Source organism: Lathyrus oleraceus, chromosome 6, assembly GCF_024323335.1.
Source record: "Lathyrus oleraceus cultivar Zhongwan6 chromosome 6, CAAS_Psat_ZW6_1.0, whole genome shotgun sequence".
NCBI classification, from domain to species: domain Eukaryota; kingdom Viridiplantae; phylum Streptophyta; class Magnoliopsida; order Fabales; family Fabaceae; genus Lathyrus; species Lathyrus oleraceus.
Window position 1 is genome coordinate 33,543,730 of NC_066584.1, and position 27,902 is coordinate 33,571,631.

General features: G+C 33.5%; 1 protein-coding gene across 1 annotated transcript; it reads left to right on the forward strand.

Moving 5' to 3' along the window:
* The first annotated feature begins 2,658 nt into the window (after positions 1–2,658).
* LOC127097548 (uncharacterized) lies at positions 2,659–23,678 on the forward strand. The gene is made up of 22 exons (XM_051036039.1): positions 2,659–2,845; positions 2,939–3,490; positions 4,199–4,557; positions 4,787–5,438; positions 5,606–5,692; positions 6,032–6,078; positions 7,015–7,124; positions 7,217–7,317; positions 8,784–8,876; positions 10,145–10,228; positions 12,560–12,643; positions 13,413–13,481; positions 15,180–15,239; positions 16,783–16,854; positions 17,246–17,353; positions 17,628–17,704; positions 18,056–18,139; positions 20,345–20,456; positions 20,553–20,642; positions 22,092–22,157; positions 22,430–22,525; positions 23,247–23,678. Exons 1-22 carry the CDS (start codon positions 2,774–2,776, stop codon positions 23,352–23,354), a joined length of 3,183 nt encoding a protein of 1,060 aa, XP_050891996.1. The 5' UTR covers positions 2,659–2,773; the 3' UTR covers positions 23,355–23,678.
* The last annotated feature ends 4,224 nt before the right edge of the window (positions 23,679–27,902 follow it).

A 27,902-nucleotide genomic window follows, 5' to 3' on the forward strand; every position in this document is an offset into this window, starting at 1 on the left:
TAATCATACTTTGACCATCTTTTGTGAATAAATCCTAATTGGTTAATTTCACTCATTCAATTGTTTTGTGGCTTTGTCCATTCTTGATATGTTTTCATACATTAGCCATAGGTTTGATTTATCCTAGTTGGTTGATGTTAATCTCACCTTTTGTCCTTAGTGATTGAATTGTAAGATTTCCTTGCTTATTATAGGGTTAACCCCTCACTAGCAAGTTGAAGCTTTTCTCACATGGTGGACTTGTTGTTTGTATAAGGTTGAGTTTTCTCCCGTGGATAACGAAAGATTTTAGGGCTTTTGTTTTAAAATGAACCCACTCATATTTTGGAAATCTTTTAGCCGAACTACGGCATTTTGATCCTTACCTTCCATGGAAAGGTACATAGGCAACGGGTTCATCCGTTCAAACACAAAAACAATAAAAATTGTATATTCTTTTCTCATCCTTTCAATCCATGTTTGCACAATAAATATTTCATAAACAAATAACATTTCGTACAACAAGTGTGAAAAGGGCTCCCTAGGAGTACCTAGGACGTTTTTGGTGCCTAACACCTTCCCATTGCGTAATTTACCCCTTACCCAGATTCTCTGATCTTTTCATTAGTTTTCTATGTGTAAAACTTCTTAGGCTTTTGTTCGCTTTTTAGCCATTTCTTCGGATAAATAAAAGTGCGGTGGCGACTCGATTCTTTGTATGCTTTGCTTTTGGTTTAATCAATAAATCATAAAGTGACGAATACACCGCTACACTCACATTCTCCAGATTCTCTGAATCCAAAATCCCAAAAGAGTTTTTTCAAATGTGCTCGAATTAGCAAACCATCTCTTCCACAACCGTTACCAAAAATCAAATTAATTAAAGAGATGATACTTTTTATGCACAAATACATCGAGCAAATTTTAAATGTTGAAAGTGACGACATCTGTGATTTTCGAACTGTTTCAGGTTTACTCAGTAAAGGAGAGAATGACCACCAATTTGTCCATCGTAATCTTATACAAGAGATGACGACACGTAAGGAATCACACACAATGCTATACGAGAACAAAGAAAATTAAGATATAATTCTCAATGCTCTTGTTTCTTGTCTTAGTGGTCCAACTCCATTTGACAAATGAATGCGCTTTCCGAAAATGAGACATCTTATAGCAAGTGCTTAAGATAAGGTGTGCGTTGATTTAACACGATATGGTTTATCAGAAATATTCTTTCCACTTCGGACTAAGCCACCTCATAATCAATAGAAACACATCATATATATTGGTCTATTATAAAAAAAACATTTTGTTCAAGTTTATTTGAAACCGGGATATCCTATACCAAAGACATCAGCAGAGTGGACGACACATTTCACACAAGATGCTGAAACATGGCCTAATCACTTTCTTGAAAAGATGAAAGAGTTCACCAAGTTGAGTGACATTAAAATGGAATAAAATAAGGAAAGATCGAAGAATGAATCACCAATAAATTTAGGTAATGACATATGTTTTGATGTGTTTTAGTTGTAATCTAACAATGTAACACATTTTTTTTGTATGCAACGCATTACATAATGTTATAAAATGGGATGATATTTTTTGGGCAACTTTTGTGTTTTGAAATTCTGCTATGCATAATCAACTGATTTTGTTCTGTATAAGTTTTTGGTGGATCCAGATATGTATTTCTGAACAAACCTTTTTATTCATTAAAAAAAATAAAATATGGGACAATCCGGAGATACATCTCTGGAGCGACCCTTATTTTTAAAAAAAGAGAGGATCCAGAGATATATCTCTGAAATATTTCACGCAGATATGGTAATGTTGGTAAGGTCGTCATTGCTCTAAAACTTCTATAAATAAGGTATCTCATTCCATTTTCTTTACACAAATCATAATGACTACATATCCTCATCTTGCATTTATGTATTTCAATGGAGCAAAATCCCACCTCAATTTCGGATTTGTGAGGACATACTTCTCGTAGATATGAAAACCAAACTGAATACTCTCCTGCGATATCTTGAAAACGGGAGAGTTGTCAAGCTCGAGTATCGTTCACCCTCGATTGACAACAAAGAGAATATACAATTCACCATGCTTGAATTGAAGACAAATGATGATTTGAAGGTGACGTGAAGTACCTTTTATCGTTACTCAACAAAAAGGTCTGATTGAAGTGGATGTGACGATTCAAAATCAATCTAAGATATTATAAGAATGTTGCAACGTCCCAAACCACCTGTTTTTAATAACATGTAAAGTTAATTTCATTTAATGTTTATCTGTGTAGTGTTTATTTTAGAGTTAATTTATGTTGGTTTTCTATTTTTCCATTGTTTTCTCCTTTGATCTAACAAAGCATGTTTCAGATATGCATCTTCGGAAAGCTCACAAATAAATGAACTAAGGAGATACTTAGATGTATCTCTGAATCAATCTTTCAAACATACAAAAATACATTTTCTGATCAAATTTTAACATAATAAGAATTTCTTACCATTTTCATCTCATTTTTGGGTGAAAAATGTGCGTCCGAAAATGGATATTTTAGTCTTTTTCACATTAGTGTGAGAGATGAAAAGAGTAACTCCGTAAGAGTAAGATAGTGATAAACACAGGTGCAAAAAGCAATGTGTTTCACAAGTAGCCCAACCCACTTCCGTTTCCCTGTTACAACCCCCTATCTTATTCAACATGATTTACCGGCGGTGCTTAAACCCTCTTTCGCACCAAAAAGCTTCAAACTGAGAATTGAAATTGAAATGAAGAATCTCTCAAGACAATGATTCAATTCCAACGAAACTTCTTCTCCACCACCACCGCCACTCCTTCTCCCTCTCTTCGTCACCTCATGGTTCACTCTAATTCTCTCTCTTTACTCAATTTTCATTTTCTCACATTTAATCGCTTCATCATTAACATAATCACGTTTTAATCTCTCTCGCAGTTTCAACTCAGGTCGTTTCACTATCCGGTAATCCCGCCGCACGTGAATGTAACCAACAATTCTGTCCAACGCCGTAACCGTTTTCCACTTCGTTCATTTGCTGTCTCTAATTTCACTACTTTGAAATCCGTTACGTCAGTTAGCGGTTTCAGTTTTCAGTTTCCGGAGAATGGCGTTGGAAGGAGTTTTCCGTTCTCGTCTGTGGCGCCGGAGAAGAGTAAACGGAAGATAATTGTAAAAGCTGTTGCGGTTCGTGGTAAGGATACGGATAAGGTGGTGAGTTCTAAGAAACCTGGTAAGGATAAGGGGGTGAGTTCTAAGAAACCTGCTGCTAAAGAAGTTAACAATGTGGATTTAGGGAAAACTGGTTTGAGTCAAGAGTCTAAGAGTGATAAACAGGATTCCAAAATTAATGCTGCTAAAACGAAGAAGAAGCCAGTGCAGAGTAAGAAGAAGGATGTTAAGACTTCTGCTGCAACGGATTCGTCGAAAGTGGTTGCTAAAGAGGTTTCTAGAAAGTCATCTTCCAAAGGGAAGAAGACTATTTCAAAGGTTAGTAATTGACCGTGGAGAATTGACACAAACACATGAGATGGAGGCACTGACACATAGATGCACGCGGTAATTAGTTAATTAGTTAGTGACTAGTAGACACTATAATAATTTAAGAAAATAAAAGTGATTGAATGCTCACGTGTCAGGGTTAGACAAGTCACTGACTTGCGTCCGACACTAGACAATGATATGTATTACTAGTACTAGGTTTTAAATGGTGGCTGCTTAGTTATTGTAGTTATTATACAATCATTGAAATTGGAAAAAACATTGTGGCTCCATTGCTGTTGCAGTGATTTACAAGTTTTGGAAAAAATTCATGGAATAAAATTGTATTTTTATTTTTCGGAAATTTTAATGATCGAATGGAGAACACTAGATGCTCAATTTTACTTTCCCCCATACTAGAGGGGTAGAAAAAACGAGGCCTTAGATGGAATGAGATGAGGTTCGTTCCATCCTATCCTATTTTAAAGAATTAAAATAAGTTATATATTTACTGATTCTATTTCATTCCATCCCATTTGTCAATCCAAACATAGCCTTGGTATTGTTGTCTTTTTGCGACCGCAGGCCTGGAAATTTTTTTGGTATTGACCCTCTGTTCCAGGGAAAAGAAGCTCTTTTAATCTGGTTCACAATTTGTAACGTTGCTTTAGTGCTTGGTGCTGTTTTAACCATTGATGCTAACACGGGTTTGTTCAGGAGAGTTCGTCCGGTAGCACTTCAAAAGAAATACAGGATGATTCTGCTTCTACAAGGTCGAAGAAGAAGGAAGTAATCTCTAGCCAGGTTGATCTGGAGAAGCCGTTAGGGAAATTTACGGAAAAACCACTGTATCCACCTGGGGGAAAGTCTGTCGTGGTTGTGGAGTCTGTCACGAAGGCAAAAGTTATTCAGAGATACCTTGGTGATATGTATGTAGTCTTGCCAAGCTATGGTCATGTAAGAGACTTGGCTTCAAGGTCTGGATCTGTGCGACCCGATGATGATTTTAGCATGGTGTGGGAAGTTCCACCATCTGCATCGGCTCACCTGACGAGCATCAATGTTGCATTGAACGGGTATATTCTTGCATCCACTTACCCTAGTTTTCCACTAGCATTGATTGGGTAGATTATGATAATTCAGTGGGTTCACTAGTAATGGTTGCTGTTCAGTATGCTGTTATGTTATTGTAGTGAAGCATATTAATTACAATTAATTGCAATGGATTGTTTCACTTCCATGCTCTTATACACAAGTGTCTGACCACGTATACATTAGCTTAAGTCATTTTATGCTGTTTCACAGAGCAGAAAATCTTATCCTTGCATCAGATCCGGATCGTGAGGGAGAGGCAATTGCTTGGCACATAATTGAGATGTTACAACAACAGGGAGCTCTGCACGATAATCTTTTTCTGGCTAGAGTTGTCTTTCATGAAATAACTGAGCAAGCTATAAAAACTGCTTTGCAAGCTCCACGAGAGATTGATGTGAATTTGGTTCATGCTTACCTTGCACGGAGGGCCCTTGATTATTTGATCGGGTTTAACATTTCACCATTACTATGGAAGAAGTTACCAGGTTGCAAATCAGCAGGAAGAGTTCAATCTGCCGCACTTTCTCTTGTATGTGATAGAGAAATGGAAATTGATCAATTTAAACCCAAGGAGTATTGGACTATGGAGGCCAAGTTTAATATGAAAGAGCGTAGATTAAACAAGGACTTAACATTTCTTGCTCACCTGACCCATTTTGATTCAAAGAAGTTGAATCAATTTTCGATTACTTCTGGTGGGGAGGCAAGGGATATCGAAAGCAAAATAAACTCTACAGAGTTTCGGGTTATTAGCATGAAAAGAGACAAATTTTCAAGAAGTCCTCCTACACCTTATAGAACATCAACACTTCAGCAAGATGCTGCAAACAAATTGAATTTCTCAGCAAGTCAAACAATGATGGTACTGATTTTAGTTTCATCCTATCATATTTCCCTACTTGACATAACCATGGCTGTGATGAACAATATCTGTTTTTCCTGTGGAATTATAATTTTTTTAATAATTATGTTTACATTTTAGATTTTCTAGAAATTTCATCATTAATTTCTATTGAATTCTGAATGCAGCTATCTCAGAAACTCTACGAGGGAGTTGAACTACCTAATGGTATATCAGTGGGTTTGATAACATACATCAGAACTGATGGGCTCCATGTAGGTATCACTTTGGTTACATGAATATGGTGAAATGTTGTGAACCAGTCTTTGTGCAGCAGACCATGTCATTTCAAAATATATCCTCCTCCTTATCTTGTATAGATATTTACCGGATTTAACATTGTTTTTCTGTCACGACTATGTCATGCATCTTGGCGTTAAATTTGTCCACTAATCTTCTGTTATTTTCCAATTGAGATTGCAGTTTTGATTTTTACTAGCGGTTTTGCGCATGTGGTTGGCATTTATATTTATTTTGAGTGTCTTTCTATCAATCCAATAATTTTGTTTGTGGTTGACCTTTCTATTTTTAACACTTGGAGTTTTTTTTCTTAGATTTCTGATGAAGCTGTTGCCAATATTCGTTCCCTGATCATTGAAAGGTAATGTGTGCATCTCCGTACTTATTTCTGCTTATGCGTGAGGTCGGAGTTTCAATACTACTGAATATATAATCAGTTTATTAGTATGCACCGTACTAGAAGCTATTTTGCTTATACAGATTTTTCATATATTTTCTGCGTAAAAATTACATTTTGCAAACCGACACGCGGGCCATATTTTGTCTAACCTTGGAAGTATGGCTTAACTGCAAAACTTGCACTCCCCTTGTTGACAATCACCAATGAACTACGACGGCAGCGGGGCTGTCGTATGCAATTGCGCATTTGCGGTCCAGTGGTGGGTTCTGTTGCGACACAACAGTCTGGTAAGCTTGAGTTTTGCAGGAGCGGACATCAGTCACAAATTGCCCTAAGATCTGTCTCAACTGCTGCAGTCAGATCTTCGGCATATTCCTGCCACAACTTGGTGTAATCTGGGCTGTAAGAAAGAAGAAGAAAGAAAACACAGGAAGAGAAAAAGAAGTTGGAGAAAGGTGAAAGGGCGCAGTAGCGCAGTGGTGGGTTTCTGAAACAAGAGAGAAGAAGACATTTCAGTTTTAGGGTTTACCTTTCACGTGATGTGGCTTTTAATATGGTCAACTTTTGCAAAGTATGATTTCCTTAGAGTCTAACTAACAACTGTGAAAATATACTTAAAATGAAACAAAAAAGAAAATACCTAAAACTTACCAACATGTCTAATAGATAAAAAAATGAAACTAAAGAATATTTATATGTAAAGTTGGGATTTAAGAAAGTGGTTCAGAGATCAAAAGTGTGGTTCTGTTATCTATGTTTCAGGAATTTATTATTTCTTTCTCCCATAACAATTTCGTCTGAAGTTGCATTGTTATTTTTATTTAATTTTGAATGTTTCTTTTGTGGTTTAAGCAAGTTTTGGTTTATCTTATGTGGGTTTAAATTTACTGGGTGCAGGTATGGACAAAATTTTGTTGCGCAAAGTCCACCAAAGTATTCTAAAAAGGTGAAAAATGCACAAGAAGCCCATGAGGCCATTAGACCAACTGACATATGCAAGTTACCATGTAATATGCGATGTGCTTCTTTCATAAATAAATTTCTTCAATTATGAACCAAGGGCCACAGCTAACAATAATACTTCTGGATGACTTGTCAGCAATGCTGGCCGGGGTGTTAGATGAAGAATCCTTGAAGCTATACACACTTATTTGGTCAAGAACAGTTTCATGTCAGATGAAACCAGCTATTTTTGAGAAGGTTAGAATACAAAATATATATTAAATAAAGTATAGAATGTTTGAAGTATGTTTAGGCCATCTCTCATCCAATGCACGATTCTTAGCTCATCTCCTCACGCTCAAGATTAAACATCTGAAATGTGACGTGAGTGACCCGACAACAAAAATCTGATAGCATGTGGCCCAACAATTCTTAGATATGCTCTGACACCATACTAGAGTTTAGGTTAAGCCTTGGACTTTGGCGCAAGGATATAAATGGTGGGTAGTGCAATCGATAGACTCTTATAATATATTAGAATTTGGGTTGGGCCTAACTCAACTTTAGAAAACCGGCTTGTAACATGAGGATTGTCTTCGCTTATATTGAGGCATCTCTCATTCAATGTGGGATTTTTAACTAATTGCATATTGATTTGTTGTTTAGCCTATATAATGAAACTTCAGTGGTGTTATTGAAACACACAGATTATGCATATTTCTCTAAGACCTTCTTATTTTCTTTTTCTCAACACAACATATGCAATGTGTTTTCATATCAGTAACACCTCAGCTTTCTTTATACTTTAGCTTTTCATGCATCTTCTTGGGTTCTTCCATTGGAGGTCTGAATTTAGTCTCTCTCTCACTCATCTTTATAGTGATCGGTTTCCTCTGTTGTATGGAACTTGGTTTATAAAAAGGAAAAATTGTTTCTCTAGAAATCCATTTTTCCTTGCCTTCTTTCCAAGTCTACTATTTTGTTAGATTGTGTCTATAGAATTCTGTAAATTGTGTCTTACTTAGATTATACTACTTGTATTTATACTAGTATTACAATAAATACATTGAAGCTTAATGAATAAGCACGCTAACCTAGGAAGTTGTTTAGTCTAAGAATACTATCAATCACCCTAGAATATCTACAATCATAACATAATTAATTCTAACACTCCTCCTTAAGCGGGAGCATAAAGGTTATATGCACTAAGCTTGTTACAAACAGATTCAACCCGAGGTCCTCTAAGGGATTTAGTAAATATGTTAGACAATTGATCTTTTGAACCAACAAAATCAGTTATGATTTCTCCTTAAAGAACCTTATCTCTTACGAAGTGGCAGTCGATCTCTGTGTGCTTCGTTCTTTCATGAAAAACCGGATTAGCTTCTTCAAGACTCGTCCTTTGTTCCCTTCTACTTATAGAATTATGTAAATTCGGTGTGTCTTATGTTAGATCACACTACTTGTATTTATACTAGTGTTACAATAAATACATTGGAGCTTAATGAATAAGCACACTAACCTAGGAAGTTGTTTAGTCTAGAAATACTATCAATCACTCTAGAATATCTACAATCATAATTAATTCTAACAATGTCCATCCTAAAAGAAGATCATTAGCATAATATATTATCTTGAAATATAATTTGTGTTCATTAAAGTTCACATGAATTGATGTTATTATTCTTGACCAAATATGTCTCCTAATATAATTGTGATTCCAGATACAACTTGATATTGGAGATGCTGATCAGTCTATTATGTTTCGGTCTTCTAGCTCAAGGGTTGAATTTCCTGGATACCGGGCAGTTTTTATGGTATGATTAGTTCTGGCAGATAAGTTAAATTGTTAGGTGATGTTATTTGCCATGTGATGGTTTGCAATAATTTATATACCAATTGATTGTATAGGTGTAAAAAAAGTCCTACATGACAAAGTCTCATTAATTAAGCCCCCCTCTCGACCCTTTATTTTTAGGCCCTGTATTGAATGATTATTTCTTGATCCCTTATTTTTAGGGGGCTTAAGGCCTTATTTTTTGAAAAATTTCCTTGTTTTTTGAAAAATTTGTTTAGAACCACTTTAGTTTTTTTTAAACATAATCTATAAATATTTATTAACAATTTTTTTTTCTTCTAAAAAAACATTTTTTTCAGAAAATAATTTTCTTTTCTTTTCTAAAAATGAAAAAAACTCTCTTGAAAAAATAATTATTTTTAAAATTAAAAAAACTTTAAAAAAAATTTGGAATAAAAAAATTTTGATTGAAAAAAGTTGGGGTTTTGGGGCCGTACTTTAATTTAGGGGGCCTTTAGTTTAGTGGGGGTCTTAAAAATTAGGCCCCAATTTAAAAAAAAAACCTTAAATTGACCGTTGATTGTGATTTACAAATAATGAGTTTTATTTGTTTACTATACTTATACTTATTATTACTAATTATAATGATAATTGTTAATTTTCATCAAATTAATTGTCGTTATTAATTTACTATTATTTTTAGTTATCCATGGACTATAGTATTATTTTCAGTTCATTTATCAGTTTGTTGCAACCGGGTAAATATCTATTACTGGTAGGTTCCAAATTTAAAACTTGTGTAGAAATAAATTTTGAAGTTCTGCTGTATGCTTCAGAGAGCATTATATCTAATATTGAAGCTTAAAATGTTTTGTAAAGATTTTCCATGTTGTTTGCTATATTTATGCTGAATTTACTCTAGAGTCTCTCCACATGAAAAAAAAATATTGAAGTGCAGAGATGCATGCGGTTCTATAGTATGTTGTGTGTATTACTTTATAAAAGAGATTTACTAGATTCCATGTAGTTTACATTGGATTCAATGTGGATTCGATCATTTATGTATACATATGCGAGGCTGTGATATTATTTTGTTTTTCGACCAATTTCTTTTTACGTCCCTGTTAAGTACTGTGCTTCAAATGTTTTAGCTCTTGGTTCATCGATGGTTATGTATCTCCATCAATTTAAGCTAAAGTAGGGAATGTCCACATGTATTAAACCTTTAAAGGAGTAAGACAGTTAAACTGGTGTTTTCGACTTACGTATGATTCTTTCCACTCCTAGGACATTGTCACTGAAGCTGGACAAGACAAAGATAGTGACGGATCCAATCGTGAGCTAGCTTTTGAGGTTCTAAATTCCTTTAAGGTAATATTTCTAGAAATTAATTGGTATTTATGTTATTGAAAATAATTTCAGGCTCTCCATTTATATCCATTTATATGTCAGTCTGTGCCTTGTCAGTTTATTTGTACAATATGCTATTCTTGGTTTTCTTATGGTTTATAATTAAGAAATGTGGTTGAGCCTAACTCAACCCTACAAAACCGACATGTAGGGTGAAGATTATCCCCACTTATAAACACGTGTTCATGCTATATATTGTCCGATGTGGGACTCTTAACACGCTCCCTCACGCCTAGGACCGGACATCTGGAGCGTGAAAATAAATGGTGGGTGACCCAATAGTGGAAGCCTAATAGCAGGTGGTCCACCGAATCTTAAACGAGACTTTTGATACCATGTTCAAAAATGTGGTTGAGCCTAACTCATCCTTACAAAACCGGTTTGTAGGGTGAGGATTGCCCCCACTTATAAGCACATGTTCAATATCTAGTAGAATCTCATCTAATATGTGAGGTGGCACGGAATATAACATGTGCAAGATGTTGTTAAGACTTCGTTCGTGCAATTACATAAGATTTCAAAATGAGTTGCATTGATTTCGTTGATTGTAGTCGTATATGCAAATTATAACTCTGTATGGTTGAACTCAAAATTAATTAAAAAGCAATTTCTAAAATTAGGAAAGCCGTTTGAAGATCCGATTGGTTGACGGGCTGGACACACACACACCACTCACACGTACGATGATGGAGTTTTCCTTGGATGAAATAACGATAAAGTGTTTTTGACAAATAACTGAGGAGAAAGTTGAATATAAACTCAAAGTTATGATAATCTGATTTTTTGTGGGCCCATAACCCACAGGTTCCTGGATCGGAACCGGGCTCTGATACCATGTTAAGAAATGTGGTTAGGCCTAACTCAACCCTACAAAACTGACTTGTAGGGTGAGGATACTTATAAGCACATATTCTGACCATATATTGTCTGATGTGAGACTCTTAACACTTATCTTGTTTTGTCAATGGCCATTGGGTTTTTGAAAGGACGATCTTGGCATATATCCGGACAAGAAAACAAGGGCCCTTAAAATGTAAATTGCAGTAGTTTCTTGTTTTCCACTTTCTATTTTTTTTTCTTTCTAGTAGGGGAAAGGAAGCTCTTCTAAAAACTTTTGTGGTTAGGTGTAGGGATGTAAATGGATATCCATGGGGAGGATAGATGATGTTCGTGTCCGCCCCGTTAGATAAATATGATATCCGTATTCGCTCCATATCCGTGTGGGTGTCCGTTAAGCGGGTAATCCGTAGGTTTTAAGGTACCTGCAAATATTTACCAATATCCATGGATAATATTTTCTTGAAATTATTTTTTGAAAAAATATATTTTCAGCTTTTAAAGAGTGGATGAAAGGTATTGGTTGGTCAGACGGTAGAATTATTGAAGTGAGGTATAGAATTCAAAAGAAGCTTAAATATGAAATGACTAAGGGCCAGGTTGTTTTAGCTTTAAAAAAATGGATTTTTTCTTTGTATTTTTGAAAATGGATTTTACAAAAATGTTTTTCAAAATATTATAAGTTTTTCTAAATTTGTTTTTTATAAATTAAAAGATTAATTTTGATATACTATAACATAAACCTACATTATTGAAGATCAAAATATAGTTAAAATCACAGTTTTTTTTAAAAGTCCTATTTCAAAAATGATTTTTATGAAAAGCTATTTGAAATAGCTTCAAAATTAAGTGATTTTTATAAATTTTGATATCCAAATTTGTTTTTGATAAAATGATGAAATATTTAAAATAACATTTTAAGAATAACTATTCAAACCAAATTTTCATTTGAAACTTTTATGGAAAGTTTCTTTGTAAAATTTTTTTACATCAAAATATGTTATATTATAAAAATCATTTTTTAAAAAAATGACAAAACAAACGGGCCCTAAATATGATTTGAATAGAATGTAAAAGGTTTTCTTCAAAGAAAACTTAAAAAGGAAAGAAAGATGAGAATACTAATTTTTAAAAAGATGAAAAGATAGAGTATAGGGTCAGGAATGTGTGTATGTCTCTGAAAATTGCCTATTGTTCTTATGTTGCCATACGCTATGTTTCTTATGTTGCCATACGCTATGTTTCTTATGTATCTCTTGTGTTTCCAATCTGTGAATTCCCATTTATGGTGCTGAAAGTTCATATCAATCAGAAATGGACTTGCACCTTGGTAGACTAAAACTAATTCTTGATTGCTTTCTTTTTGGACATAATTACCCTTCATTTATGCTTCAGTATTTAGTGGTCCCGTAAATTATGCAACACCTTGCCCTTCATTGACTTTTTATTATATAGACAGAGGATGTGTTACAACTTGTTCAAATTGAGGTGAGTCAGAACCATACGCAACCACCACGGCGTTACTCCGAAGCATCATTGGTAAGTCATTTTTTGTCATGAGTAGATATACATTGCATTTTAACATGCCTGGAAGCATGTTACATCATACATCCTTTGGGCAAAAGCTATTGCTAGGTTTCAAAATGTTGGTTTTTATGTTACCAGATATCGTAATGTCTTGAGGCAATTATGAATGATGTGCAAGTCGACGAGATTTTAATTTACTGATTTGTAGTATAATCTTAATTATCAAACAACGCCCATTTTCTTTAGTTGGGGTTCTACCTGATTCAGTTCAACAGTAGACTTTATATTACACTAATGCTTGCCTTTTGTTTATTGGATTTTATTTTCCTTCTAACATTGTACTTTTATGGTTACTCATTAAAACTTCAAAAACTTTCATTTGTTAATTCATCTGATGACAGAAACTAGTGCAGAATGAGCTACTATTTTAAACCTATTAATCTTGTGGCTGGCTGCTTACTAGTGACAGTCCCTCTCAAACTTTATAACCTATGCTATTGGCTTGTGCACAAACAAGCTACGTTTGTAGTATTGTTACAAAGAACTCTTATCTCAATTTCCCGATCATACATGTATGGCAACATATGCATATATTGAATTCTCTGTCATGTAAACTTTGAAATAAATAGATCTATTGCTGCTTATTGAGTTCAATATGAATTGGAGCTCTTTTAAATATATGTTTTGTGCTTGCAAGGAGATAGAGAGCTTTCATTTCATTTGCACCTTGTCTGTTTCATTTTCTTTTTAGGATTTCCCTAATGATATCCGCATGTCATAGGTTAAGGAGCTTGAAGAGCGTGGGATTGGACGACCTTCAACATATGCAAGCACATTAAAAGTATTACAGGTATTTGACTTGGGGACAGTCTAATGTCATAACCATACCTTGTATTTTCTATCTTATATCATGTCTTGTCAAGGCTAATAATAAGAAAAGTTAGAGCGTGGTGTGGCTCAAATGAGTTAGACGGCTAAAGAGGAAAATAGTTGGATCCTTTATTAGGGTTTATTTATTTTCATAGGTCATGGGTTATGAAAATGGGTTGGGTTCATTACCATCTCTTTATTCTTTTGGCTTCTCTGCCGTCATTATTGTCAATCTACAATAGAAGAGCGGCTGGTCCTGAAAGCCATAGTTATTGTCAAATTGTCAATCTAGAATAGCAGAGTGGCTGATCCTGAAAGCGCTATAGCGATGTAGCCCATAGCAGGATGACTATTGACGGCTATTTTGGAGTAATTTCTGTAGATTAAATAAATAATAAATTCTTAATGCTGAAAATTTAACAAGTTAGTCAATTCGTAAATTTTCTTGTACGTAGAAATAAAAATTTAACAGGTCTTGAGCAAAACATACAAGTAAAAGTCACAATTTTAAAGAAAAGATACAAGTAGCTAATTCTTAAAATTTGAGGTGGGACTAACTCAACCCATACAAAATTGGCTTTTAAGATAAGGCGAGTGACGCCCATCTATAAACTCATTTGTAAACCAAGTCTCATTTGGTGTGAGGCTCTCAACACTTACACTCACACCTAGGACTAGATATTTTGAGCGTGACCTGAGTGGTCCGATAGCAGGTAATCCAACAGATTTTAGATAGACTCTGATACCATTAGTTTCGGTTGGGTCTAACTCAATCCCAGCAAAATCGATTTCTAAGGTGAGGGATGTCTTCCATTTGTAAACTCATTTTCGAGCCATATCTCATCTGATGGAGGACTCTCACCACTAAGTATCAACAAAAGCCAAGGAAGCAGCTGAACAGTAAAAAGCAAGAAGAAATAAGGAAAATCTATTTGCTGGGTGATACAACAAGGTGAAACAAGAAGAAAATAAGTCTTCTGGTGAAAAAGAAGAACAAGGAATCAGTAATATAAGAAACGTAATAACTAGCTGACAGCTATCAGTAAGAAAATAAAGCCTATTGGAAACTGTATAATCAAAAAAACTGTTACTTATGGGCTATCCTTTTAGATAATGTAAGGAGGTTGTGGAGCGTAAGAAGCAGTTGACTAGAGCTACTAGTGTAGTTTTCTGTTAGCCAGAAGTTAGTAATTTGCTTAACAAAACACATTGGTTTGGTTGTCTAACAAGGTTGAAGTTCCAGGGAAAACCAATCACCTGAACATAAAAGAAACCTTCAGGATATATTATCAGATACAACCCAAACCTATGCCCACTAGCTGAGGTTGGCTATATGAATCTTGACATTATGGTTTCCTGTCACGGATCCTCTCATACATGTCATAATTTGTGACTTCCAACTTGGTCTTTATTGTGACAGTAGTAGTTATCCATTCGAACAATCATTTTCAAGAAGAATTGAGAAACTGACTCTATATATCCGAGATTTTACCTGTTTATGTTCTCCCTTCCTAAAACTAAATGCAAGTCTCCTTGTGGAATTTGCTTGTCGATGCTGTCTCTCACTCTTTATTTCTGTATGTTTACTCCATCTCATGGAAATTTTATGGCATTGCATGTGTTAACTTTTAAATATCATTTTAAAGAATTATGAGCCCTCATTTGTTTGTTGCTTCAGGATAGGAAGTACGTGACAGTAAAAAACCGTGTTCTCTCTCCAGAATTTCGTGGTCGTATGGTAAGCCTTGGGCTTGAAGTTCTGAATTTGTTGTTCTTTAGGATGAAAATAACAGTTCTATTGTTGTACTATGTTATTAATATTCTGCAAAAGAAGACTTTAAATGATGCCGGTCTTTCTCTTAGTAGCTTGAGCTTTTGGAATAAAATGATTTATATCTTCGCTCTATATTTTCTCCCATGCTATGCATGTAGTACCTCTAATTTAAAGCTACAACACTTAACATATTCACAAATATATTCCTTTGAATTATGATATCAATAATAAATGCAATTTATCTAACATATGACTTGTTCTGTGTTCTTTTTACTATTGTCTTCAGTATTTCCCCTTTTGTCTATACAACAAAAACAACTAAGCCTTATTTAACTAAGTGGGGTCAACTACATCAATCAAATTGCGCTATAATGTTCTATCCAAAACCATACTTCTATCCAACTCATTAATCTTGAGATTTTTCTTAATAGTTTCTCTTATAACTTTTCTAGGTCTTCCTCTACCTCTAGCGGTTTGACTACCCTTTATATAATCTACTCTTCTTACTACAGATTCTCCACGTCTTCTCTTAACATGCCCAAACACCTAAACCTAGTTTCCACCGTCTTTTCTAGTATAGATGCTAACCCAACTCTCTAATATTGTCATTTATAGTCTTATCTCGTCTAGTATTACCGCACATCTAACACAACATCTTAATCTCTATTACACTTAATTTATTTTCATGTTGATTCTTTACACTCCAACATTTTGTCTCATACAACATTACCTTACCGGTCTCAAAACTATCCGATAAAAATTTCTCTTCAGTTTGATTTCGTACCACATAAAACACTTGAGACCCTCTTCCATTTCAACCACTCAGCTTGAATTCAATGGTTTACATCTCCTTCTATTTCTCCGTCGTTTTGTACTATGGACCCAAGATATTTAAACCGCGTAATTTGTAGTATGATATGTTCTTCAACTTTCACTTCTTAGACAGAATCGCTCTGCCTTTTACAAAACTTACATTTCATATATTTTGTCTTACTTTTCTCAACCAGAAGCTATACGCCTCTAAGGCTCGTCTCCAACCTCCCATTTAATTCTTCACTCGACTCTTTAAGTAAGACTATATCATCGGTAAAAAAGCACACATCTCAAGACTAGCTCTTGGATGTGTTCCTTAAGTATATCCAAAAGTAAAATAAAAATAAACACTTCAATATTCATTTGATTGATCATTGCTGCAGGAACATTTCTCATGTTACCTTATTGTATCATGCGGCAATATTATATATCTTGTCTTTTATTGGGCCCATAAAAGGAATCTGAATCGAGCCAGTTTGAATCCTTGTCATTACTTATGCATTCCTCAGTGTTCTTATTGCCCAACAGTCCCTCTCCCTCATCAATGAGCCTTATAATTATTGTTTATGTTATTAATTAAATAGATGACTTCTTTTGGTTTCATATTGTACATGACTTAACTCATTATAAGCTTGTCTATTTTCAGTTATCTTTTACTATGTTGTGATTTAAGCTGTTTTTGGGTGATATTTAGGTTTCAGCTTTTCTGTCACATCATTTTTCAGAGGTCACAGACTACCATTTCACGGCTGGTATGGAAACTGAGGTATCTACTATGATTGTGTCCTCTCCCCACTTGATCTCTGCGATGTATTTTAGAACATATTTCTTGAGTTATGCAAAAACATTCCTAGGAAAGCAGATTTAGGAATATTATTTATATTCTTTACATGTTTTGGAAAAATATTCCCATGGATTCTCAGGAATCTATTTTGCTCATACTTCCCCTCTTTATTCATTCCCGTGAAGGGTGGGAATTTTGCATTCTCATGGCAAAAAAGATTATTTTAAAATTCAACCAAATTTAACTTTCTAGATTCATTTCTTTTTGTAACTAAGATAAATTTAAATAATATTCCTAGGATTATTATATAATTACCAAACATATATAAATTGTGATTTCATGGAATATTGTTTTTGGGAAAATTATTTTACAGCTTGATAATGTTTCTGCTGGAACAACCAAATGGAAAGGCCTCCTTGGAGATTATTGGACACGGTTTAAATCATATTGTGAACAAACTTCTAATGTTCATATTCACCAGGTGTGTATTCTTTCTTCTTGCTCAATGCTTGCCGTTTTGGGGTCTCAAATTATGTTTTTATTGATATGCTCTCTTGGCAATGTTCTCAATGCACTTTGTATGTTTGTGCAGAAAAGTGATTGTTTACTCACTTGATTATAAAACTGATTGCATAAGGATAAGGAGTATAAATAGGAGGGAATTTAATTCTGTAAAATCAAATAATGCTGGAAATAAGAAAATGTGCATCGTATTTTTTTATCTTATGCCCATATGAATGATTTTATACTCGCAGGTTGAGAAGATGCTAGAAAAAGAATTTGAGGATTATTTATTTGGTTCTCTCCTAAATAAGAGTCGATCGTGTCCAAGGTAATTATGCCATATTATGGGTGGAACTGGAAATAGTTAAATATTAATCTCTCCCACACCCTCATGATGCTATGTTTAGGCTGCGTTTGTGGTAAAAGAGATGATAACAAGATAAGCGTGCGTACCCTACTTTCAAACTATTAAAGTTTACCTTTCCTAGTAAATGGTATTCGTTGACCTTGTGGAATACTAGTATAAGTTATATGAACTCACATTGTAATGTTCTAGTTATAATAGGATAAATTTTCTGTTGTGAATGTGATTATGCTGATTTTATCTGTAGAAAAATGGTCTGTTGATTGCGTTCATGATATACTGCCCAATTTGTTTGACAACTTATTTTGATGTCAGTTGCACGGAAGGCACGCTGATATTTAAAGTAAGTAGATTTGGTGCCGGCTACTTTATAGGCTGTGATCAACATCCGAGCTGCAAGTGAGTATTATATACTACATATTTGGTTTGTAGGTTCTATGTTATAGCCTAACTGTTGTGCGATTTTCACACAATAGTGAACTCATATGCTACTTTAGACACAGTTGGAAGAATGGTGATTAGCAATGTTTCCTCAATGCTAAAAAACCATAGTTACTTATGGTGTTGTTAAATATCCGGCATAGCGCTGGTATACCGGTATTGCGTATCGGAATTTTGGCTATCTGATACGAAAGCTGGTATAGCATTTCAATTTCGCAATGCTCAGGATATCGGCGCTTTTCCGCTATACCGGTTATGAATTGAATATCGAAACCAATATTGTTATTATTATTTTTTATAATAAATCATATTAAGAAACATTAAAGAGGAGAATATGAAGAGGTGGAACAAGTAGAATGTGAAGAGGTGGAAAAAAGAACATTAAAAAATTAAAATGCTAAGAGGCGGAACATTGAAAAAGTAGGTGGAAAAAAGAACATTAAAAAATTAAAATGTTAAAGAGGTGGAACATTGAAAAAGTAAAATGCGTGTGCTACTGAGTCGGTACCTGGGTATTATATATACTTGTTCATTCTTTCTGTTTGTTCATTCTTCGGCTTTCTGTTTTATCATTAGTTAGACTTAGAAGAACTACTAGTTATTAGTTTGAACTAGTTAGACTTCGAAGAACTACTAGTTATTATTTTGTACTACTTAACTTTTTGAGTTTTAATTCATTTTTAATTTATGTTATAGCTTTCTGTTTTAGTTGTTGGAACTTGAAGTTTTCAGTTTAATGTCCGTTTTTTTTAATATATGTTGATGTAGCTTTTATTTGTGTGTGGCATGTTTTATTTTCTATATAAATATTTATTTTAACCGCTTTGCGGCTTCCGCTATTTCCCCGCTATGCGATCCGATATTTCTCATATCGTTTTTTGGTGATCCGCTATTGATATTTAGCAACACTGGTTACTGTGCAGTTTGATTCCTATGATACAAATAAATAATGAGGTCCGAAGTGAAAACAACCCATTGGACCTATAATTGTTAAAGGGGACACTAGGACAAGCTTTTCATTTAAGTAGAAGTAAGAATGTAAGATCATCAAGAACATTAGTTATAGCTTTTATTGGTGTGAAAATTTGAAGCCAAACCAAACCACAAGTCATATGATTCAAACTATATTGGGTTTATCATACAAAATGACATGCAATATTTTTAAACTCTAGATCCTTTGTAGCATCAAAAGGGGTTGAAGTGTCGTACCTTAGAGTATTGTGAGGTTTATTGTAAAATCCTACCTAAAATCCACTGAAAACAGAGTTTCTTTCTGCTTGAGCTACTTTTGCCCATCAAATGATTCGTTAAATTCCATGATGCAGATTTTTGTATAAAACAAACCGAAACAAATTAACAAACTGCAAACAAAAAAACAAACCAAACAGAAATTCAAACCGATCAATACTCTAATAGGGTAATACCTTTTATGAAAAAAATAATAGAGTCTCGTCCATGGTTTGGGTTTATGTTAGAGAAGGGTAAAGACCTCTAGAGTCCCTGTTAAGGAGTGTAGAGAGTGTAGATTAGATGGAGAACTGTCCCACAGAAGTAGAGGCCAATGAAACTACAGGCCAGACCAAGCAATTTAAAAGGCAGATGGAGAATTGTGCAACTGAAGTAGAAAAAAATAAAACTACAGCACAAACCAAGCAATTTTAAAGGCAGATGGAGAATTGTGCAACTGAAGTAGAGGCGAATAAAACTACAGCCCAAGCCAAGCTATTAAAAAGGGTTTAGTTTTAAACGGTTTTCCATTAGCCATGATTCACAAAAGGACATTAGAGTATCACTTGATTTGATTCATGTAGAGCGACTCTTGGGAAATGCTTTTGCTGTTACTGCTATGATTTTCTTATGAGCAACCACGGATTCTACATGGTGCTTTTGTTAGGTGAAACATCTGTTTTAAACCAATTGCTTTTTATGCCAATGCGTTAATTTCTGTTTTTTGTTGAATCAAATTATGCGTTTAGTATATTCCACTACTAAAACTATATAGCTATTAGATATGCTATGTGTGCAATATATGGTCTCTTGAAATTGTGGATATGCATAACTCATGGGGTCTTATGTAAGTTTCAAGACTGCTGTTTTTTTTTGTCCTCATTACATTTGGAAATTACATATTTATGTGTTTAGTATATTCCACTACTAAAACAGATACATTGCTAACACATTAAATGGTGACGAAGAGGGGGGAGATACACCTCAGCCGAACACTTCGATAGAGGAGCCTAAACTCCTAGGCTTTAATAGCAGTTCAAATGAAAAGGTTTGCTTAACCTTGGCTTTGTTGTATGTTTTACTGGACAAGTGTAATTTGACTTGTTTGAAATATTGTGTATAATTGGCATTTATTTTCCCTCAGGTTCTTTTGAAAAGTGGTCCTTATGGAATCTATGTTCAGCTTGGAGAAAACAAGAAGGGATACACACCTAAAAGAACCTCTGTTCCTTATGTACGTCATACTAGCATTTTCAGCATTTTTGACTCTTGGTAGTTTAGTTGCTTTTATGCCATTAATGTGAGGTATTATAATAGTTTGTATCTATTAAAATTTGGGTTGGACTTAACTCACTCTTACAAAACTGAATAGTAAGGTGAGGAATATCAGTACTTATAAACATGTTCAAGTCATCTCTCATCCAACATGAGACTCTAAACACACATTCAATGCCCAACCCGAGTGGCCTAATAGCGGAAGCCTAATAGCAGGCGGTCTAACAAATTTTGGGTAGGCTCTGATACTATGTTAGAACTTGGATTGAACTTAACTCATTCTTACAAAACCGGTGTGTAAGATGGGAATTACCCCCACTTATAAACATATGTTTAGACCATCTATCATGCAATGTGAGAATATCAATGACATGAAGAAGTTTGTCTCTCCCATTTTTCTTGAATGCCCACATATTGTGAAGTGTTCTAGTAGTATTACAAAAAATTTACATTTTCTTGAACGAAGGATTTTTGTAAGAATTGTGGAAATTAGAAAGGTGATCTAGGTACAATTTTCTTGTGGTCTTATTTGATAAAAGGGGAAATATGAATATTAAGACTTTAAAAAATGGTAATGCAGTCGGCAGAATAATACTTGAAAGTAAACTTGAAATTGATTCAATTTACAAACCAAGGTTGACTATTATTTTATTGTGTTAAGAAATGTGGTTGGACCTAACTCAACCCTACAAAACCGGTTGGTAGAGTGAGGACTGCCCCCACTTATAAAACATGTTCAGGCCATATATTGTCCGATGTGGGACTCTTAACACACACCCTCACGCCCAGGACTGGACATCTGGAGCGTGGAAATAAATGGTGGGTGGCCCGATAGCGGAAACCATAGTAGGTGATTCACCGGATCTTAAACCAGACTCTAATACCATGTTAAGAAATGTGGTTAGGCCTAACTCAACCCTACAAAACCGATTGGTAGAATGAGGACTGCCCCCACTTATAAACACATGTTCAGGCCATATATTGTCCGATGTGGGACTCTTAACATATTGCATATATTGTTACTTAACCATATTCTATTTTCTTAGCCGTTTTGTAACTGTATTTATGATGATGTCATATAGTAAGGGGTGTAGTTTTTTTTCTCAAGGGGTCAGGACCATCATTTTTGTCTAAAAATCTCTTTTCTTGATCTTGATGGTTCAAATCAAATTGGTAGAATTATATTCAATGATTATGTTGAATAGTGTGGCAATTTTTTCTTCTTTCACCCTTTGTTGAATGTGACTTCTGTGTTTGTTTGTTGTGCATGCATTTGTACATCTGCCGGTCTAGTTGATGGGTTTCTTTGTTTTCCAAGGATCATGGGTTAAAGAGCTAATTGTGCAAGTCTGACCAATTATTATATATTCCAAAAATAGAAAAGAACTCATAATTTGGGTTGTTTCAGGTAAAGGATTTGAGTTCTACCACCCTTGAAGATGCACTTGCGTTGCTACAATATCCATTGACATTGGTATGTTTCAGAGTTGTAATTGAACTGCTTGTCAGATTGATTTTGCATGTTCATTTTTGACAACTGAGTTTATGATGAAATAGTTGAGTTGGTGTGGTAAACTGGTAATAATATCTTATGAACAAATACTGTATTTTTTTATATAAAATATTCAGCTGGTAAGATGTTAATATGATCAGTTTAACTATTACACACCGAAGTTAATGAATCCTCTCTCATGTGTTCTGTTCATTAGTTATTGCTAACTTCCTAAACGTACTCTTCTTGATTAGGGTAAGCATCCTAAGGATGGACAACCTGTCATATTAAAGGTTACAAAGGCTGGCTATTATGTAAAACATCGACGCACAACTACTTCTATTCCTAAGGTATTATTGTAGTTTTTATCATCTTTAGCAAGATTTTTTTCCCTATATGTCTTTGCCACTGCAAGAAACTTTGTTAGCCAACTTAGAGTGCAACTAAAAGCATTCATGATAAGAAAATAAAATATATATAATATTTTTTTAAACATGTCTTTGGTTTTGGAGATTATTCTCGGAGGAAAATTGACATGGAAAAATGCCAGTCCAGTCCAAATCCTAGAGTCAAATGAAATCAGACCTCTATATCCTATACTAATACTATATTAGTACTAATTTGTATTGGAATAATAAAACCTGCATACAAATTTTACACATTAATTATGCATACAGAGTAATTTAATAATAGTCACATGAATTATACACATTAAGTATAATGACTAATTTGTTGGCAGGTTATAAGTTTATATTTTAGATCATTAAATATCTAACAAAAAGAATAAATTTAGATTATTGGGACTGAGGACTGGTCAATAAAAAAACTAATTTATCGTCTCGTTGTGTTTGTTGTGATGTTTAATACATTTATTTATCTGTTATTATTGAAGTGTCTCTATTTTCACTTCAACACCTTCAATGCAAGTTATAATGATATGATTATTATGGACAATTTTATTATACGTAGTTGATACAGGGAAAGAAAAACTTCACCCTGGTCACAAATTTAATTGCCCATCAATTTTAATTGGGTATAATTCTTGACGTTCCCCTTTAAATTGGTATGCAGAATATGAAGGCAAGTGAAGTGACATTGGAAAAGGCAGTTGAACTTTTATCAGGTAATGATGTGCGACAATTTGGACACAAAGACAAACCTAAAGTTGAAGTTGTTTAAGCTATTAAAGCTTTCTAAGATTTTGATCTCAATAATCATCATGAGTGCATAGTTTTCCTGCAAATAACTTGTACAATAAGCAATCAGTTTTGTTCCATGTCTTATGTTTGGTCTCTATATATAGGCAGGCCAATTCAATTTATTTATTTATTTGAAGTATAATGGTCCTTTTGTTGTAAAATTGTTCTTTTGTTGTAAAATGCCGATTCAGTTTGTTAAATCCTAAACTTTTGTACTCTCCTTTGAGAAATGGTTGATACATTGTAAGGATGATCAAGTGATTCAATTTACTCAATTCAAATTAATAAAAACAAAATTGTGCCATGTGTTCCTTCTATATCGTGATTTTATCCATTCAATATTTAATTTATTTTTTAATTAAATTCTATTTCTAATTTAAAAATGATAATTTTTATTGTTTATGTACATGTCTAACTCACACATAACCACTTTTTTTCTTTATGGAATTTATGTTTATATCTAGCATAAATATTTCAGTAAGTTACACTTGAATTTTTTCATTTTATCTATAAAATACTCTATTTTGAATTATTTTTTTAAATAACCAACTTTTTCAAATTATATGTCGAAATAATCATGTTTTCAATTTATTTATAAAACTAACCCTTGTTTTAAGAGGTGTCAATCCTTATATCATATGCATTAGATTTTTATACATAGACATCACTGCAATCGACGAATACATACAAATGTAGGAGCATGCGTCAGTGCAATTGGTGCATGCATGTAAAAAAAATAAATGAGTAACCATATACATGTAAAAAAAATAAAGGAGTAGCCATATGCAGTGACGCATGCTTCTACATTTACATGCACGCGCGCGTGATGAATGACGCATATGTGTAAATAATCAAAGCATATGCCATAAGGGTTGATTGTCGTCCAAGTGAAACATGGTTAGTTTGGTAAATAAATTGAAAACGTAGTTATTTTAGTATATTGTTTGAAAACTATGATTATTTTAAAAATTAAAAAAATCATTTATTTTAAAATAATTAAAATTTTAATTTAAAAATAGTTTAATTTTTATAACCTATAATTTTAGTAATTTTGCTTTATTAAATAATCAAACTCATGAGAATAAATTATATTAATATAAAATTATAAAGTAATAAAAATGAAAGAGTATTTAGTATATAAAATGAAAGAAGATGTGACTAACTTGTTGAAATATTTTTAAATATTTAAATTTATAAAAATAAATAATGTTAAAATAAAATTATAAACTGACTTACATATAGTTTAGAAATTTATGAAAATAAAACAATCTTAATTTAAATTTTTATTGGATGATGACTCTTTTAAATGATTGTTTATTAGAAGAAAGTTGTTTAGGGTGATTTTATTATTTTAAATGATTCTCTTGACGAAGAAGAGGAAGAAAAGGATATTTCTTCTTGATAATCTCTTCTTGATGAAACTCAACAAATATACTATTATTTTTGAATTGAGAATTCGATGAGATTTCAGATTTCATCTTTTAATTCTTAGATAGTCGATAAAATTCAATTTCTAATATAACCTCTATAGATTCCAATGATTGAGTTTTATCCATGAGAATGACTCTCATACTCATTTGATATTTTAACTTCTTAGATTTGTGTGTGTTTATTCTTTCTTGCTAAATTTATTATGTTTTCAGAAATTTCATAAATCATCTCAAAAGTGTCTCACACTTTCTTGACGGAATCATAATTAAAAATATAAAGAACTTAAAGCATTTATCAAAAGATATTTGACTTTAAAGTTGAGTTGAACTTTTTCCATTTCATCTTCAGTCCAATGAAAAACGGGTATATTTAGTACTCCATCATTATTAAATGAGAAAGGGGAAATAAATGGACCATTAATTAAAAAATTCCACATTTCAAAATCAATTGCTTTTATAGAACTTTCAAATCTAGATATTTGACTTACTCCCATCCTTAAGAATTTCTTCTTGAGTTTCTACTATGATGTGAACTTTTGACATGATTTTTCCACGGACCTCCTTACAATAGAACTAAAGTTTTACAATGACTTTCCTCCCAACCAAACACGAGAGTTTTAACTACGGAGACCTTCCAACCAAGATATTTAACATCAAAATAATCTCGAATCAACTAAGAGCTTTTAACACTGGCTAAACTCACGAATAAAACACAAATTTTAATCACGGTGACCTTCCAACAAGCAAAGGTTTTACCAAATTCACCTCAACAACCAAACGATTTTTTTTCAATTGATTTATCAAACAACCAAAACAAACTTCTCACTATGAGATATATTATAATAAAGCCCCACACTAGAACCAAACACCTCACATATAAAAGATTTAGTCTCAAAAGCACTAAGGTAAAAATGGAGAGAGAGAGAGAGAGATGGTATTTAAAATATATTTTCTGATGTGATTGAAATGAGAACAAAGTCATCTATTTATAGGACAAGTTGTGACTATAATATGGAAGAATCCATGGGCCTTTTAAATCTCATGATCAATCATGTCACATGGATAATCGATTATGTAGTATAAAAAATGAAGATTTTTAAAGACTTTGTCGCTAGTCGATTAAGAGACCTAATAGTCGATTATTAGGGTTGTAAAGGTGATAATTGAATAGCCCTAATGGGCTAACAATTATGACATGTAAAAAAACCCTTTTAATTTATTAGAATGAGTCTCTAATCTATTTTCTATGCACAAAACATTTTCAGGTTGTTTAAATAAAATTATAGAGACTTTCTGATCATTCGAAAACGTGTGTGATTTTCCTTGGTAAATTTATGAGTTAATCTTATACCTTTACACACACATATCATTCGACACAAACTAGGCAAGCTCTCACACTTCCTCTTTTCACAACTTTGGAGATTCAGGATCCCTTGCTTGATTCAACATTGATTTAATACTTCATTTATGATTTGACTTATTTTATCTGATGATGCTTAAGATAACTTTAGAATGAGCATCAACATCAAAGATGTTGTTTAATTAGATATCCTCATTGAATCCACCAAACTTCACTTGACATTAGGTGTTTTCCTCCAAAGGTAAGTTTTTATACATTCATCCCCAAGGACTATAACTTGATCACCACATTGATCTTCAAGTACCACAACCTGATCACTGCATTAGATGACATCTTCACCTCATAGTGTTGTCATCGTTAAAACAAAATGGACTTGATCAACACCTTTGATGAAGACTTTACTTTAGAGTGTTGTCATCATCAAAACCAAATAGGTTGTTGCAGACATCATACTTGCAAGCACATTGATACACAAAAGGTTGCAACTATGACGATCTAACCTTATTCTTACAGTTTGGCACTCTGAAATATCAAAAGTTAAAGTTCCCTTGAAGAAACTTGTTAGGCCAATGATGTGGTCTAACCTCCTATTAGAAATTAAATTGAAAAATATAATGGATTTGATTGTGCTGAAAACCTGACATGATACTTCAGAGTAATAAGTGAACAAATTGGTTAGGGCATGGATGTTTGACAGTTTTATTATGCAAAAAAGTAGGATGTCATCAGCATAGAACACATGTGAAGAGACATAGGTGTCTCTAGTTCCATTTATCAGTTCAATGGCTTCATCCTTGGCAAGCTTATATATACTCATGCTTAGAGCATCCTCAACTAAGAAAAAAAAGGAGATAATGGGTCACATGTTCTAACTCGCCTTGTATAATTGAAATAACCATATTCTGCTCCATTAATAAAAACTAATAAGGAAGTTGGTGAGAGAATTATTTTGATCCAATGACAAAAGGTTTGGAAAAAATCAAATTTCTTGAGAATTTTGAGAAGGAAAGTCCAACTAAGGGTGTTAAAGCCCTTGGAAATATCGACCTTGATTGTAAGATTACCATCATAAGTTTTCTTGTCAAAGATATTAATGGTTTAGAAGCCAAATAGATGCAATCTTTGATGTTCCTTCCATGAATGAGTCATCTTTTCTCCTTGGGAACCAGATTATGTATTATTTGTAATAGTCTATATGCTAATATGTTTGAAATAATTTTGAATTTGAAGTTGGGCAATGTTATAGGTCTAAAATTCTCCATTGAATATGTTGGTGCACAAGGTTAAAGATGAAGATGATGAAGATGGAGAGAGAAAAAAAGAGAAAAAATAAATCTAACTAACTTTGAGAAACTCTATTGGTTTCATTCATTGCACTATAAAATTTTGTTACACGTTTGGTTTATATACATAAACAATAATGTCACGTGGGCGAGAATGCTAACTTACACTAGCTAGGTTAAGTTTAACTAAAATAATACTACAAACTAGAAGCTAAAACACACTTCTGGAACAACAACCTCAAAAGCTTATACTTCTGAGTCAGAATACTGCTTCTGAATATGAATTACTTCTAACACCATCACTTAGTTCATATTCAGCTAATTAAATTCTACAACACCAATTCCATCCCTCAGATGGATAAAGTGTTCAGTCTTGACAACTTTAATCAGCACATCTGCAAGTTGCTTCTGAGTACTACAGTGTACAACTTTTAGCATTCCATTCTGAACCTAAT

What these genes read in the sequence shown, in the direction of transcription:
- LOC127097548 (XM_051036039.1), top strand. Translation starts at nt 2,774, where the DNA reads ATGATTCAATTCCAACGAAACTTCTTCTCCACCACCACCGCCACTCCT. An exon ending in GGAAGAAGACTATTTCAAAG is followed by an intron (nt 3,491 to 4,198) that starts GTTAGTAATTGA and finishes GGGTTTGTTCAG; the next exon opens with GAGAGTTCGTCCGGTAGCAC. An exon ending in AAAGAACCTCTGTTCCTTAT is followed by an intron (nt 20,643 to 22,091) that starts GTACGTCATACT and finishes GGGTTGTTTCAG; the next exon opens with GTAAAGGATTTGAGTTCTAC.